Source organism: Jaculus jaculus, chromosome 11 (assembly GCF_020740685.1).
Source record: "Jaculus jaculus isolate mJacJac1 chromosome 11, mJacJac1.mat.Y.cur, whole genome shotgun sequence".
Taxonomy (NCBI): Eukaryota; Metazoa; Chordata; class Mammalia; order Rodentia; family Dipodidae; genus Jaculus; species Jaculus jaculus.
In genome coordinates, this window is record NC_059112.1 from 17,267,443 (window position 1) to 17,285,158 (window position 17,716).

At 43.5% G+C, this 17,716-nt stretch overlaps 1 protein-coding gene across 9 annotated transcripts in view; it reads left to right on the forward strand.

The window, feature by feature from the left end:
• The window catches only part of Fryl (FRY like transcription coactivator), a 297,939-nt gene that overhangs the window by 123,377 nt on the left and 156,846 nt on the right, over window positions 1-17,716 (forward strand). For all 9 annotated transcript variants that reach the window (XM_045130376.1, XM_045130379.1, XM_045130384.1 and 6 more), the window contains exon 4: window positions 8,629-8,828. In XM_045130376.1, coding sequence (XP_044986311.1) covers window positions 8,709-8,828 — 120 coding nt within the window. In that variant the 5' untranslated portion in view covers window positions 8,629-8,708. The remainder of the gene's footprint in view (window positions 1-8,628; window positions 8,829-17,716) is intronic.

Below are 17,716 nucleotides of genomic sequence, written 5' to 3' on the forward strand. Positions count from 1 at the left end.
ATGCCAGTGGTGACGGCGGCCTGGGGGCGTCATCCTTCACGCAGTGTGGAGTGTCTCAGTCGAAGCCATCCTGCGTGGTATGTGTGCAGTGGCCTCTTGTTTGCAGTTCCTGGATGCACATGAAGTCAAGCACCTCTTCATGTGGTTTACATCTATCTGTCTTATTTTGGTGAGGTGTCTGTCTAGACCTTGTGTGTAGTTTTTCTTTGTGGTTTTTTTTTGTATTATTGTGTTCTTTATGTATTTTGCATATAAGTCAAATATTAGATTTTGGTTTTGAATTTGTTTTTTTTAGGGCAGGGTCTCATTCTAGCCCAGGCTGACCTGGAATTCACTATGTAGTCTCAGGGTGGCCTCGAACTCACTGTGATCTTCCTACCTCAGCCTCCTGAGTGCTGGGATTAAAGGTGTGCACCACCACGGTTGGCTTTTGTTTTTAAAGAAATATTATCTACTTATTTATGGGGGGAGTGGCCTGTAGCCACTGCAAATGAACTCCAGATTCTTGCATCACCTTGTGCATCTGGCTTATGTGGGTTCTGGGAAGTTGAACCTTGGTCCTTACACTTTGCAGGCACATGCCTTAACCACTAAGTCATCTCTCTAGCCCAGACGTTGTTGCTATTATTATCATTTTCACAAAATTTCTCTCCTAGTTCAAAGTGTGGCTTTTCATTCTCTTAGCATTGCCTTTTATTGAGCTAAAGTCTATCTTACTTTATTTATTTATTTCATGGGTAAGTGATTTTAATGTTTATATAAAAACTAACCACTGAATTTAAGAACAGCTAGATTTTCTCCTACCTTCTGAGAAGTTTTATGGTTTTGCATTTCACATTTAGGTCTGTGATCCATTTTTAGTGACTGTTTGGGAAAGGTAAAAGTGCCGTATCTAGATTCTTTTTTTTTTTTTTTTTTTAAACATGTGGGTGTCTAGCTGTCCCAGCACCATTTGTTGAAAAGTCGTCTTTCTTCACTGACTTGCCTTTGCGTCCTAGTCAAAGATCAGTTGGCTCTATTTGTGAGGGTGTATTTCTGGGCTGTCTGTTCTGTTCCATTGATCTGTTTGTCTATTCCTTTGCCAATAACACAATGTCTTGATTACTGTTGCTTTATAACACATCTTGAAGTCAGGTAGTGTCAGCCCTCTGACTTTATTCTTCAATATTTTGTTGGCTATTTCTGGGTCATTTCCCTTGCCTTAGAAACTTTAGAATCCGTTTGTTGGTTTCCATGAGATAACTGTTTGGCCTTGGTTTGCTTTTAAGACTAATTCTGTGTTTGATTTTTCAAGCCAGAGTTTTCTTTCTGGCCCTTGTTTTGTTCCTTGCTTCCGAGGCCACTTCCCTCGTGGCTTTTCTTTCTTAGGTGATACTCAAAACCTGCCATGAACCAGTAGAAGCAATGCTGTTTCCCACAGTGCCAGTTTTGTATTATATAACTCTCTATATAAATATTTGCATGTGATATGTTAGTTGGGTCTGTGATTGTAAAATGAGTGGTTTTGGCTGCTGAAGACCTCCTCCTCCTCTTCTTCTTCTTCTTTTTTTTAGTTTTTATTTATTTATTTGAGAGAGAGAGAGAGAAAGAATGGATGTGCCAGGGCCTCTAGCCACTGCAAATGAACCAGATGCATGTGCTACTTTGTGCACCTGACTCTATCTATGTGGGTTGTGGGGAATCAAACCTAGGTCCTTAGGCTATGTAGTCAAGCACCTTAACCGCTGAGCCAGCCCCTGAAGACCTGTTCATTGAGGGCAAGAAAGCTCAGGCAGTTTTCACTGACATCTACTTGTAGGGATTCTGAAAGACCCCATCTGTGAGAACCTTGTTTGTTTAGAGGGCCGTTAATATTAGGAATGTGGTGCATTGGAACACAGTGATATAGTAAGAAAAGCCCCCCTTAAAAAAAACAAAACAGGGCTGGATGGCTTACCGGTTAAGGCATTTGCCTGTGAAGCCAAAGGACCCAGGTTCGATTTCCCAGGACCTACGTAAGCCAGATGCATAAGAATGCACAGCGTCTAGAGTTTGTTTGCAGTGGCTGGAGGCCCTGGCGTGCCCATTCTCTGTCTGTCTCTCTTCTCTCTCTCTCTCTCTGCTTGAAAATAAATAATTTTTTTAAAAAAATTTCTTTCCAAAAAAAACCAGCCCTCTGAGATCCATTGTTAAAAATTAACAAACCCACACATACATCATTATAAGGGCTCTTATTTTGTCTTTTCTCCTTGGCTGAATTTAAATTCACACACCTTTAATCCCAGCACAGAGGTGTAGGAGGAGATCAAGGCCAGTCTGGGACTACAGAGTGAGTTCCAGGTGAGCTGGAGCTAGAGTGAGAACCTGCCTTGAAAAAACAGGGGAAAAAATAAATGTTCTCCGCTGGGCGTGGTGGTGCACGCCTTTAATCCCAGCACTCAGGAGGCAGGGGTAGGAGGATCGCCGTGAGTTCGAGGCCACCCTGACACTACATAGTGAATTCCAGGTCAGCCTGGACTGGAGTGAAACCCTACCTTGGAAAACAAAAACAAAGCAAAAAAAGTTTTCCAAGAAGTTAGGTTGTGTATGACTATAAAAGCATATGGCAGTTTTATTAAATGTACTGCACCAGCACTGTCTAAAAATCTTAGTATTTATCTTTTAGTTGTAGCATTTCTAAGAGAAAGAATAGAAATGCTGTAATTTAAAATATTCAGTGCGGGCTGGAGAGATGGTTTAGCGGTTAAGTGCTTGCCTGTGAAGCCTAAGGACCCCGGTTCGAGGCTCAGTTCCCCAGGTCCCACGTTAGCCAGATGCACAAGGGGGTGCACGTGTCTGGAGTTTGTTTGCAGAGGCTGGAAGCCCTGGCGCGCCCATTCTCTCTCTCTCCCTCTATCTGTCTTTCTCTCTGTGTCTGACGCTCTCAAATAAATAAATAAATAAAAATTTAAAAAAATATATAAAATAAAATATTCAATGCTTGCTTTATTCTTGTCATAACTATTCAATTTTAGTAGAGTTGTATTCCAAGAATGTTTCATATGACATTGGGATTTTTGTATTTGTAATTCAATGCCTAAACTGTGTACTTAAGAATCATACTGAAGAATCAACATTTCTGGCTTTTTTTTAGTTTAATATATTTTATTTTTATTTATTTATTTGAGAGCGACAGACAGAGAAAGAGATAGAGAATGGGCATGCCATGGCCTCAAGCCACTGCAAACAAAAGATGTGTGCGCCCCCTTGTGCATCTGGCTAATGTGGGTCCTGGAGAATCGAGCCTCGAACCGGGGTCCTTAGGCTTCACAGGCAGTCGCTTAACCGCTAAGCCATCTCTCCAGCCCTAACATTTCTGTTTTTATCCTCCCATGAGGTCATAGAAAGTTTTCAAATTTTATAACAACATGTTGTTACGTGAACTCCATTCTGGAGAGAGTGGATAAGGGCTCGCTCCATCAGTCAGGACACCCTCACAAACTAAGCACCAATTCCACCCAAATTTACCTTGGCAAACCAATGAGTTTATTGGGCTTTCTGACTTAGTGTGGGTGAGGGGTTCCTGACAGGAGCATGAAGATGCCCCCCAACTCTGTCTGCTCCCCTGAGGCCATGATGAGGCCTCGTGCATCATTGCATCAGCTGGCACACAGTTCGTCTGAGATCTCGGGGGAGGGTCTCCCTACCTTCCCCCACCCCTCTCCTTGTGTGGGGAGCATCAAGAGATCCAGTCTGGAGAATGTGTCATGTGAGGTCACAGCCACTTCCCATAAAGATGACAGTAGTGGTTCTCATTTTCCTCAGAGGACCACGCCTCACACAACACATTTAGAGAAATACTACTATTTATAAAGTAACTTAATTCAAGCAGTCACGTGTCACAAGGCTGATAGAGTTTTGTGGAAGGAGCCCTCTCACTTTTAGTGATCACTCTGGTTTTCTCCTCCCAACCGAGTGTGGGAAAAACTCACATGCCTTTACCAGGGCTGAACTGTATATATAATGTTCGGGGAAACACATTTGATTGAAGAAAAACGTTACTCAGTCTGTACATGTTTTAGATGATCAGTGAGATGCAACATAATGTTTGAGTTTGTGGGGTTTTTGATATTTCATTTGTTCATAATGTTTTGTTCTATTTTCAGTTTGAGGGCCATGGTATTTTTATTTATTTTTTGGAAAATTTTTTTTTGTCATTTATTTATTTATTTATTTATTTGAGAGAGAGGTAGAGAAAGAGGGAGGGAAAGTGAGTATGGATGGGCCAGGGCTTCCTGCCACTGCAGACTGAACTCCAGATACATGTGCCAGCTTGTGCATCTGGCTTTATGTGGGTACTGGGGAATCAAATCTGGGCCGAATCAGTCTTTGCAAGCAAGCCCTTTTGACACCGTCTTTCCAGCCCTGGCCTTGGCATTTTAAGAATTGATTCCATTTGTCTTTTGTGGTTGCAGGTGAAAGTGGTTAACTCTTTTAATATGCTGCAACTTAATTTAGTGATCATATATATATATATATATATATATATATATATATATATATATATTCATATTCTCTGGGTCTATTTTTCATCAGACAGTGTGTTATATACACTTTTATGCAGTCAGTATTTGTGTGCATGTCCTTTTTGTGTGCTCTTGTACTATGTGGGGGTACACATGTGTGTTGAGGCCAGTGTCATTCCTCAGATGCCATCCGGGTTGTTTTTTTTTTTTTTTTTGGCCTGGAGCTCACTTAACTAGGCTTACTATTAACTTACTGAGCCCCCGGGATTCTCCTGTGCTTCCCTCCTCAGTGTTGGGATTATAGATATGCACCACTACACCCAGAATCATGCCAGCTCCTTCCCCCACACCCACACACATGACTTCCGGGAGATAAACACATGTCTGCATGGCAAGCACTTCATTTTTTATTTTTTGTTTTTTTGAGGTATGGTCTGTCTTTAGCTCAGGCTGACCTGGAATTCACTATGTAGTCTCAGGCTGGCCTCAAACTCGCAGGCATGATCCTCCTACCTGTGCCTCCTGAGTGCTGGATTAAAGGCCTGTGCCACCATACCTGGCTGCAAGCACTTTATTAACTAAACTACCTGCCCAGCCCTCATTCAATAATGTTTTTTGTTTTTTTTTATAATTTTTATTTATTTATTTATTTGAGAGCGACAGACAGAGAGAAAGACAGACAGAGGGAGAGAGAGAGAGAGAGTGGGTGCGCCAGGGCTTCCAGCCTCTGCAAACGAACTCCAGACGCGTGCGCCCCCTTGTGCATCTGGCTATCGTGGGACCTGGGGAACCGAGCCTCGAACCAGGGTCCTTAGGCTTCACAGGCAAGCGCTTAACCGCTAAGCCATCTCTCCAGCCCTCAATAATGTTTTGATGGTATTTCATATATTTACTTAGCATTCAGCTAACTGGATTATGAAAATAATTCCTTTTCTTAAACCTATGTTATTGAGACGTTTGGTGGTCTGAAATATCAACCTGTAGATCTGTTCCTTTTTATATTAATAAATCCAAGCATTTTATTAAATGCCTGCTGAGAATTAAAATGGAAATAATTCATTTTAAGCTATTTGTTCTAAAGCACTTGTGTTCCTAAAATTTTGACTTTTCAAGCTTGAACTAGTGGAAAATAACCTAGAAGTAAAAATTTTCCTAAAACTTTTGTCTTTATTGGAAAATTGTGAAGTACACAATTATGAACTCTCAGAATATTTAGTGATTGACTTGGTCTTAGTTTTGAAGGAAGTAGAAGATAGAAAAGGCAAGTTATTTAAGATGTCATTTATAGGGCTCTTAATGACTCAATTTTTTTTAAAGAAATTTCTACAATGACATTTGTTAATAGGTTCTCTTAATAATACACAATGTTGGATCATGACACGCAATCAACAGACAGGTCATTGTTTGAACATATGTGTACTCTGACCCAAGAACCGCAAGTTTTTGTTTTGAATTATTTTTATTATACAATTTTTGTTTTAGAATCTTAGCATGATATGGTGAAAGACTATGATACAATATCAACTATTTGCAGTGGCCTTTACATTATTGCTTCAATTTTATATACCTTCATGTATTGATTTTTTTTTAGAGTAGAACTTTTAAAATTGGTTTATTTTGTTTTGTTGAGGCTTGGCCTCACCACCTGGCACCAGCGATGTAGCCTACACTGTCCTCAAATTCACAATCCTCTTGTCTCAGCTTTCTGAGTATTGGGATTACAGGCATAAGCCACTATCCCTAATTTAGAGTAGTTTTTTTTTTTTTTTGACTGAAAAAAATTGACTCGTGACTTGAATTGATTTCAGCAAATTTATTGTCCTGTCATAATGCATGCACACATGGATACTCAGTGTTGGAAGCAGGGGTTCTATCTCCTCTCTCAAGGTTGGGGTTACTTACACAGAGAAGGTGATTTCTGAAGGCCAGGTGGGAAGAAGGTTACAGGTATGCTTACGGATTCTCCAGGCTTATCTCAGTACACTAGGCTGCTGGGGGGCGGGGGCATACAAGACACAGGGTCTGAATTATGCCTCAGGCTAGGCATGGCTGGAGGAACCTAGGCAGGCAGTGAGACAGGCCCCCCAGCAGCGCAGAGGAAAATGAAGCTGCAAGACTTAGAGTGGAGCTGTCTTTTCCCTTCAAGCCTGGCACAGCTCACTACCTAACCAGACACTCGCTGCACCCGAGCAGACAGCTCGCAGTCCTTCCTGTCGCATGAAAACCCTGTGTGCGGTCCCTGATACCTCACTCGCCTCCATAGTCAGTGGACAGGTCTCGAAACCCTGCTTGCATCATCCTCTTAGCCTGAGCCGTGGCCATCTCACTGGATTTGTCTAATGGCATGCCTGGTTCTCTGTTTGCCCTCTTCAAAGCCATTGTCCTGAGAAGACAGATCTCTGTAAAGAGAGGTCAGATCCCGTCTCTCTCCACATTAGCACTTTCCACTGAGTTCTGTTTTTTTCTTTTAATTAATGTATGAGAGAGAAAGAAAGAGAACGGATATGCCAGGGCCTCCTGCCACTGCAAACGAACTCCAGATGCATGTGCCACTTTGTACATCTGGCTTTACGTGGGTACTGGAGAATTATTCCCAGGCCATTAGGCTTTGCAAGCAAGCACCTTTAACCTCTGAGCCATCTTTTCAGCTCTCCACCAAATTTTAATTGCTTTTAGAAGTATACTCTGATTTCTATTTTTCTTTTTAAAAAAAAGGCATTAGAGTTTTAAATATTTTATTTATTTATCTGACAGAGAAAGAGGGAGAGAGAGAGAGAGAGTGGACATGCTAGGGTCTCTAGCTACTGAAAACAAACTCCAGACGCATGAGCCCCCTTGTCCATCTGGCTAACGTGGGTTCTAGGGAATTGAACGTGGATCCTTAGGCTTTGCAGGCAAACGCCCGCTAAGCCATCCCTCCAGCTCCGATCTGATTTCTTTTCAGGGTCCTAGAAGGCCCTCTGTGGTTTCCATCCTCACTTTGACTTGTTCTCTACCCGGCTCCCTCCCTTGGTGTTAGGGTTCCGAAATAAACAAGCTGTCTTCTGCACCTGCCGGCCTCTTTGCCTCTTTGTCATCAGCGAGGCCAGCGCTCCTGTGCACCCTCTTTTGTGAGACCTCTGTGAGCTCCCCAAAGTACTATCTTTCTGTCACTCCCTAATCCCATTCATTTTGTTTGTTTTGTTTTGTTTTTGGAGATAGGGTCTCACTCTAGCCCAGGCTGACCTGGAATTTACTATGGAGTCTCAGGCTGGCCTTAAACTCACAGCAGTCCTCTACCTCTACCTCCATGCCCAGCAGAGAAAGAGATTGAGAGAGAGAGAGAATGTGACTAAGTGAGCACACCAGGGCCTTTCAGCCACTGCAAACGAACTCCAGATGCATGTGCTACCTTGTGCGTCTGGCTTTACATGGGTACTGGGGGGCCACAGTCAGGTTGTTAGGCTTTACAGGCAAACACCCTAGCTGCTGAGCCTCTCTCTAGCCCCCAGTCCCATTCTTATTTCATCTGTTCACATCTCTGTATTTCTTTCGTTGCACTTGACTGACCAGAGCCCATTCATTCTGTGTGTATGGTGCACGTGTATGCCAGGCAGTTCTACTTACTTGAGATTCTTCTAAGCAGAAAAGGGTCAGATGTGGGCTGGAGAGATGACTTAGCAGTTAAAGGCGCTTGCTTGCAAAGCCAGAGGACCCAGTTTCAATTCCCCAGGACCCACCCATGTTAGCCAGATCCACAAGGTGGCGCATGTGTCTGGAGTTCATTTGCGGTGGCTAGAGGCCCTGGCGTGCTCATTCTCTCTGTCTGCCTCTCCCCATCCCCACTCTCTCTCTCTCACATATACAAATAAATACATAATTTTAAAAAATCTTTAAAAAAAATGAAAGGGTCAGATGTGAGCCTGCTGGTCAGTTGGCACTCCACTTGCGAGGATGGAGAAAGACCCAGTCCATACTCATAAGCGTGGCAGACATCCACACTGCAGATACATTAGCGGTCTCTCAGAAGATGGCCAGCATGGGAGAGGAAAATGGATGCTGGCCATTGACATTGGGAGAGCGGGGAGGCGCTGGGCGGGTGGCATCTTCAGAGGGTCCCACTGAGCCGACTTCACGGGGTCTCTTTTGTTCCTTTTTCTCTCAGCTTCAGCACGAGTCAGCAAAGTGAGTAAGTGCTGCGCTCCCTCCACCTCTCGCTCCGCCGCGGGCAGAAGGAGCATCGTCATGTCCAACATTACCATCGACCCCGATGTCAAGCCTGGTGAATACGTCATCAAGAGCCTCTTCGCAGAATTTGCCATTCAAGCTGAAAAGAAAATTGAGGTTGTAATGGCTGAACCCTTGGTGAGTAGAACTGACTTGTACATCTTGGGGGAAAAAATGTGGACTTCTGCATTAACCATCATCATATAAATTTTACAGAGGAAATAAAATACTTGAAAAAGAATTCAGAGGGATAGGATTTTAGTGAAATGCTGATCCAGAAAGCTGCAACGAGTGTAGATAGAATCCACTTTGATAAAGCAGTGCAGATCACTAAGGAAGAAAACTAACTGGGGAAATAGTAAGGCCAGATAAAATAAAGCAAGAACTAAAAGAAAATGTTGAATATTCTATAGACAAGTTGTGTTTTGTCTTATATAGAGTTATCTTACGGTAGCCAAAGTTAATAAAGCCTTTCTTGGGGGCTTTGGTTTGTATATTTTGGGTTTTTTGAGACAGGGTCTCCTGCTCCTGCCTCGATTTCCCAGGTGGCTGGGATTATCGAGGTACATCGCCATATGCAGACGATGTATTTTACACGGTACTCAGATGTGGAGCTAATGTTACTAGAGTCTATGAACAGGAAAGATGAAAACCAAATGTTTGGGTCAGATTCTAAAGAGTTCCAAGAACTCCCATGATAAATAACGTACTGGAGAGAGATCCCCGGGGAGAAAGGTTTAAGAGCAGGGGCCTCTGTGGAGAGCCATGGGCAGAATGAGAAGGATATTGAGCAGTGGAAGGAAGAACAGGAGAAAGAAAGAATCCACAGCGGAAGAACTGATAGAAACTTGACTGGTATTAAATGGAATTGACAGTAGAAGGTTAAAGATGCCTTGGAATGTTAGAAAATATTAATGTACTTACTGTATTTAATATATTTACCTGGGCTGGGTATGGTAGCACGCGCCTTTGATCCCAGCACTTGGGAGGCAGAGGTAGGAGGATTGTTGAGTTCAAGGCCACCCTGAGACTACAGAGTGAATTCCAGGTCAGCCTGGGCTAGTGTGAGACTCTACTTTAAAAAACCAATATATATATCTGGGTAAAGTATACAGGAATATTCTAAAGACAGTATGGGAAGATCACTTCTCATTTGGGTACGTTAAGGTTGACTTACTGGTGACCTCACCATGTGAGGTTGCTTGATAGTTGGAAATCCTTTGGAGAACTCCTAACAAATGGTAACTAGAAGTGTTTAGGTTGTGGGCATCGCTTATGTTCAAGCCAAAAGGACAGTGGGTGATATGAAAGGAAATAAAGTGTTGAACAGATGTGTCCTAGACAGGCAGGGTTTCATGAGAAGAGGTGATTGAATTTGCAAGTAAAATGTTTGATCTAGTCAGGCGTGGTGGCACACGCCTTTAATCCCAGCACTTGGGAGGCAGAGGTAGGAGGATCGCCAAAAGTTCTGGCCACCCTGAGACTACATAGTGTACTCCAGGTCAGCCTGGGCTACAGTGAAACCCTACCTCAATACCCCCCAACCCACCCAAAAAAGTCTGATCTTTAGGAGGACAGTCTTAGGTTCTTGATATGACTGTTCCAATAGCTGAAAATACAGATAATGGCTCAGGCTCCTCTGGGTTTGCAGGGCATGGAAATATGTTGTGCTTCGGCGATGGTGTGGGGCACTAGAAGAGAATTGATGGAGGAAGATGAGGATGTAGGATGTAGCCTCTGTAACTCAGTTGTTCCTTATGCAGGTGGGGACATGGAAGCCTTGCTGCTTGCTTAGGTCCAAAGATGTCAGGAAGTGGTAGAGTGAGGCATTAGGCAAATAATACTGGCTTCAGAACTGTAAGCGGACTGACTCTGGTGTACCTGCTCAGAGGATGGAAAAGAGGAGAGAAGAGGTGATGTCTAGGAAAGTGGAAGGGGATATTATTATAAACTCCCCTCCCCCCAAGGTAGGGTTTCACTCTAGTTCAGGCTGACCTGGAATTCACTATGCAGTCTCAGGGTGGCCTGGAATTCTCGGCGATCCTCCTACCACTTCCTCCTGAGCACTGGGATTAAAGGCATGCGCCACCATACCCAGCTCTACATACACTCTTAAGTCTTCTTGTGAAGCAGGATTTAAGTCATTACCTAGGTTGGAGAGATGGTTCAATGGTTATAGGCACTTGCTTGCAAAGCCTTATTCCATGTTCAGTTCCCCAGTACCCACGTTAATCCAAATGCACAAAGTGGCACATGCATCTGGAGTTTGTTTGTAGCTGCAGGAGGCCCTGGCACCTTCCAATCTCTTTCTTTCTCTCTTTTGGTTTTCCAAGGTAGGGTCTCGCTCTAGCTCAGGCTGATCTGGAAGTCACTATGTAGTCTTAGGGTGACCTCGAACTCCCGGCGATCCTCCTACCTCTGCTTTAATCCCGAGTGCTGGGACTAAAGGTGTGCGCCACCACACCTGCCTTCTTTCTCTTCTCTCTTGCAAATAAATAAAAATATTTTTAAAAAGTGATTGCTAAGTTGAGTTTCCTAGTGATCATTAAGTAGAAGGAACTATGAGCATAGCATCCTTGAAATAATTTGTTCTTGGGCTTCACACATAATAGGTGACAAAGTTGACCAAATGTGTATTTTATAACTATGCATATCATAATATTCAATTTAAATCACTCTTTAATTGCTTTTTTGTATAACAAAATGATGATTATTAAACTTATATATGTATATATATATATTTACAGCATGTGTATAATATAATTTTGTTTTGGGAATAGGGATTATAAAAATTTATAGACATGAATTAATGATAATAAGTTTTAATTATAAACTTAATCTAAGAAATGTTACTTTGTTTTTTCAATGCTTTCTTAATAAATGTGATAAACTGTCATACTAGCTTGCACAGTAGGAATAGGAACCTGGGCTGGAGAGATGGCTTAGCAGTTAAGGTGTTTGCCTGCAAAGCCTAAAAACACATGTTCGAATCTCCAGGTCCCACGAAGCCAGATGCACAGTGGCACAAGCGTGCACTGCCGCACACGTGCACAAGGGGGCGCATACCTCTGGAGTTCGTTCACAGCAGCGGATAGGCCCTGGCACCCATTCTCTCTCTGTCTCTGTCTCAAAAATAAAATGATAATTAAGAAAGAGTAGGAACCCTTCTAAAAATACATACCTTGAGGGGGCTGGGACGATGTGTCAGTGGTTAAAAGTACTTGCTTTCCAAGTCAGTAGCTGAGGGTCAGTTCCCAAGCTACCCACATAAGGCCAATGCAAAAGTAGCATGAGGGACTTCCATTTGTTTGCAGCATTAAAGATGCCTCAGCACGTCCCCCAGACTAAATATTCTAAACAAACATACATTGGACCAAGTAGTGTGGGGCGCTTCAAAGATGCAAGAAAGTAGAGATTTATAGTGTATTGAATGCCGAGTCCTGTCATGTAGCTTCAGCAGTTTTCTATTTGAATAGTACTTTTACAGGGCTGGAGAGATGGCTTAGTGGTTAAGGCACTTGCCTGTGAAGCCTAACGACCCATGTTCAACACTTCAGGTCTCATGTAAGCCACAAGGTGACACAAGCCCTCAAGGTGACCTTGTCCACAAGCTGGTGCATGCACCTAGAGTTTGATTACAGTGGCTAAAGACGCTGGTGTGCCAATTCTTCCTCCCTTCCTCCCTCCCTCTCCCCTTCTCTCTCATTAAAAAAAAGGGGTGCTAGAGGGATGGCTTAGCAGTTAAGGCATTTGCTGCAAAGCCAAAGGACCCAGGTTTGATTTCCCAAGGACCCACATTAGCCTGATGCACAAGAGGGTACACGCACCTGGAGTTGGCAGTGGCTGGTGACCCTGATGCGCCCATTGTCTCTCTCTCCCTCTTTCTCTGTCAAAAAAGTAAATAAATAAACATAAAATATTTTTTTTTAAAAAAGGCCAGTCTGCTGGGCTTGCCTCAAAGGAAAAAAAAAAAAAGAGAGACTATTACCTATTATGTAGAATAGTTAATGGTCTCATGTGATGTAGTCCTAGCCATTCGCAAACGTTATATACTCTTAAAGGAATTTTAGGTGTGATATTCTTAAGGTGTTGGGAGTGAAGGCATTAATGACAGAATTGTTACGACCACCTGACCTGACTTTCTATACCGTCTGTGCACTGGCCTGTTTAAATCCATGTCCGTCCCTTTCCCTCCGGCGCCTTGTCAGTGTCTGGTCACGCCACAGCAGCGCAGAAGCTTCTAGCAGCCAGACGATCGCCCTTCACCTGTTCTCTTCTCTCCAGCATCACCATCTTCCTGTTCCCAACCTCTTGCTCCCTTGTCATTGCTAAGGAGCAAATCCAAGCTCTTGTCGGGTCATCCTGAGAACGTCTTAGTCTTACAGTTTGTGATTCCTGCTCCTCCTCTTTTTTTTTAATTTTCCTATCTTGCTGTATACTATAATGCTTAAAATATCTTCTACATGTCTTCTTTCTTCTTTTGTCCCCACGTATGTTTTGATTTATCCCTCAGTTTAAAGTACTTATACCTCATGTGGGTTTTGTTGTTGTTGTTACTACTTTTTGATTTTTTTTGAGGTAGAGTCTCAATCTAGCCCAGCCTGACCTGGAAATCACTATGTAGTCTCAGGTCAGGGTGGCCTCGAACTCATGGCCATCCTCCTACCTCTGCCTCCTGAGTGCTGGGGTTAAAGGCATGCGCCACCACGCCCGGTGATAAAGGAGTGCCATCCCAGTGAGCCAAGCAGGAGTCAAACCTGGAATCTTCTGATCCATATTCAGACGCGTTATCCCTTGAACCACTGGCTCCTAGACATAACTCTTGTTTTCGAAAAGTCCATTAATTTCTCCACACTTTCCATTTGCTCCTTCCAACATAATGGCCCTACATCAAGTTAAATCGCACGTTTATTTTGCTGTAATAATTTGTAACTATCATGTGCCTGCAGTGGCCGTGCAGGAAGTTGTCAGTATGCGCCCGTGTGTGCACGTGTGACTGACTACATCTTACGTGTCTGTGGGTTTCTTGATGCCAGGCGCCGGCAGTCTCCTCTCTGCACCAATGCCACTTGAGTAGGTGTCACAGTCAGGTTCGCATTGCTTGCAGAAACTACCCAACCAAGAGCAGCTTGTGGGCAAAAGAGGTTTATTTTGGCTTACAGGCTCAAGGGGAAGCTCCAAAATGGCAGGGAAAACGATGGCATGAGCAGAGGGTGGACATCACCCCCTGGCCAACACCAGGTGTACCATAGCAACAGGAGAGCGTGCCAAACACTGGCAAGAGGAAACGGGCTATAACACCCATAACCTGCCCCCCAACAATACAATAAAGCCTGGAGGCTTTAATTCCCAAATCTCCATCATCTGGGAACCTAGCATTCAAAACACCTAAGTTTATGGGGACACCTGAATCAAGCCACCCAGTAGGCCTCTGTAAATGTTGGTCCTTTACTTTAAGGTACCTTTCATTGTTCTGAGAAGGTAGAATGGTGCTCTAGCTTCTGCTTCTAAGAGTTCCTGCAGCATACTTGGATGCTTTGTTGTACTCATTCAATTAACAAGCGGTTTTTAGAGGCACTTTGGTATAATTTAAGATGAATTTAGAAAATGATGCTAGTAGGGGTACCAATTCCATTGGAACATCGATGTTTCCACCCCATCACCACACTTTGAGAGAAAAGACATTCCTATTTATTCTAACGTCCTGACTCCAGGAAGCCACACACCCCAGGTCATATTTTATAGCATTTACCCACTACACTTCCATATACCAAAGTAATTCCTTCTATTTAGGTTCGAGCTCACTGGCTTTGATTTCATTTATACCCAGGTCTGGATCGATTGGAAATCCATAGCGTCAAGGTAATGAAGAGACATTTAGGCTAATCCTGTCAACAGCACTCATATGATAGCCTCAAATGCTTTTTCTCGAATTTATGTCTTTAAGATTTACCCTCTGCCCTTTGAGGTAGTAAGCAGCCGTCCAGGCTGATGAATCCGTAAGTTCTCAGGTGCAAATCTTGCAGACTCACTTTTAACAGAACAGCATCCAAGGCTTGTCAGGTACAAGGATGCTGGCACGGCTCCTGGTCTGTCAGAGCAGTAGGTTCCAGAAAAGCTTAGAAGAACGAATATAAGTGGCTTTTGCTGAAAGAACTTGATCTTCCACTAAAATGAAAATTGGCTTTTTCATTCCCATATTAGACTCCGTAATAAAAGGAGGTTAAGGAGGCCAAAAATGTCGAAGATTAGTTGAGCTTGATTTTGGGCCACAATTTCATTTTCATTTTAGAAAGAAGATTCAGGAAGGGCAATCATTGATTGAAATCGCTGCTTGCCTACCATGCAGTCCAATACCTTTTTAGATTTCTTTCTTCCTTAAAAAAAAGATAAATGGGTCTTGGCTAATGACCCAAGCATTTCCAGGCTTACCTATTAATCTTGTAGCTTCTCAGTGACTAGAAAAGAAGATAGAAAAACAGGGTTTAGCTAATCACCAGCAGGTGTAGACCTTATGTAGTTGGTCTAGGCTCCGCATTCCAAATGCAATAGTTTCCATTTTTGTTTGAGGATATTAAATATGTATGTATTTAAAATTTTTTTTGGTTCATTTTTATTTATTTATTTGAGAGCGACAGATAGAGAAAGAAAGAGGCAGATAGAGAGAAAGAGAGAATGGGCATGCATGGCCTCCAGCCACTGCAAACAAACTCCAGACGCGTGCGCCCCCTTGTACATCTGGCAAACGTGGGTCCTGGAGGAGCCTCGAACCAGGGTCCTTAGGCTTCACAGGCAAGCGCTTAACCGTTAAGCCATCTCTCCAGCCCAAATATGTTTGTATTTTTAAAAGGGGTTTCTTCTCCTGTATGAGCCATTTGTTCAGAATTGCATTTTCTTGTTGGCTTTGCCTTCTCCTGGCATGTTTATTTTAACACGTCCTGTTTTAAGAACAGGACATTTAACAGCTCACAAGCGCCCAGTGCACATGGAACTGCTTTTTGGACTGACGGCTTCAGCATGTAATCTCCAGACCAGCATGGCGGGTCTTCCCCTCTCTCTGTCTCTCTCTCTCTTTTCTTGTCTTTTCTCTTTGTTGTTTTTCAACGTAGGGTCTCTCTCTAGCCCAGGCTGACCTGGAATTCACTACGTAGTCTCAAGATGGCCTTGAACTCATGGTCATCCTCCTACCTCTGCCTCCTGAGTGCTGGGATGAAAGGCGTGCGCCACCACGCCCGGCATAGCAGGTCTTTCTCCAAGGGCTGCTCAGGGTCCCATGTGAAGATTCCTACAGTATCCTAATGGGGAAGTCTGTATTTTGGCTGCTAGCATGATGGGATCTAGAACCAGAAGAGAATTGGGGGTTTTGCTATATACTCCTTATGCATTACATAGTATATTTATGTGCCCAAAATATTTAAAGGTTTAAGGAACCCCTCTCTCTCCATTTTGCCCTTTCCTAAGAAAAGGAATTGATTTGTAAGGTGGCAGGAGCGGGGGGTGGGGGTCATCACCTAAGTAGTAAGTGGGAGCGTGAAGATTTCTTGCACAGCAATCTTACAACCATCCATCCCACTTATATGTATCCTTATTACAGTGGTCCTTTTTGAGTAAGTTGAGCCTTGGGGTATGCCAAAGCATCAGCCAGGTCACCTTCCCTGTGGTCATTCTTTTGTTTGTTTGTTTGTTTCGAGGTAGGGTCTCACTCTAGCTCAGGCTGACCTGGAATTCACTATGGAGTGTCAGGGTGGCCTCGAACTCACAGCGATCCTCCTACCTCTGCCTCCCGAGTGCTGGGATTAAAGGCGTGCGCCACCACGCCCGGCTCTGTAGTCATTCTTAAGTGTCATACTCTCTGCATCACTTCTGGCCCTCCACAGTGTCCGCCCCCATCTCGCCTTCCTGTCCTCTGTCTCTCCTCTGCCCTTGCGGTCAGCTGCCAGCTCCATTCGTGCAAGGCCATGCCCGCAGAGTGCTGGGCACTTGGCTGAGTGAGTCATGACCGAATGCAAAGACGGACCCCTGGCCTGCCCGCTCGCCAGTTTAGGAGTCATGGCTGTTCGGGAAGAAGTTATGTGTGCCCGCCCTTCACCCCTTTGTACCCCTTTGTCGTCTCTCCCATTCTTCTTCTGCCTCTGCTTTTAGTCCTTAGGAAAGGTTTTTGGCTCTTGTCTTAGTGGGGGTTAGCAGAGAATGTTGGCTATGTGTGTGTTCATCCTGACGTCTTTAATTGAAGATTACTAACATATTCTAATATGTGGGATTATGCTATTAAAAATCTTTTGAAAACACACATCTGGAGAGATGGCTCAGTGGTGTGACGTGCTTCATTATAAAGCCTGGTGGCCCCAGCTTTGATTTTTTTTTTTTTCCCAGTACCCATGGAAAGCCAGATGCATGTGCACCTGGAGTTGGTTTGCAGTGGCAGGAAGCCCTGGCGCGCCCATTCTCTTACACATTCTCATTCCCTTCTTCCCTCTCTACCTGCCTCCTCTCATAAATAAATTAAAAAAAAAATACTTTTAAGAAACCTTTTTAATTGGGCTAGCGAGACGGCTCAGCCATTAAAGGCTCTTGCTTGCAAAGTCTGTCTGCCTGGGTTCACTTTCCTAGTACCCACAGAAAGCCAGATGCATGAAGTGGACCTAGCATGCCAATACTCACTCACTCTTTCTTTCTTTCTCTCCCTCTCTCTCTCTTTCTCTCTCTCTCTCTCTCTCAAAATAAATAAGTAAATCTTTTCAGTGAATTCTCTTGCTTTCTTTTTTCTCCTGCAGTTGCTAGTCTGTCTAAGTCTACAAATGGCAGAAGAAAATGAGGATTTAAAGAGTCACGAGCCCAAACCATTATAAATTGTTTTCAATTTTAATTTTTAAATATATTTATTTAACAGAGATAGAGGGAGATAAAGTAAGAGAATGGGCATGCCAGGGCCTCCAGCCACTGCAAACGAACTCTAGATACGTACATTCACTTGTGCATCTGGCTGATGTGGGTCCTGGGGAATTGAACCTGGGTCCTTCAGCTTT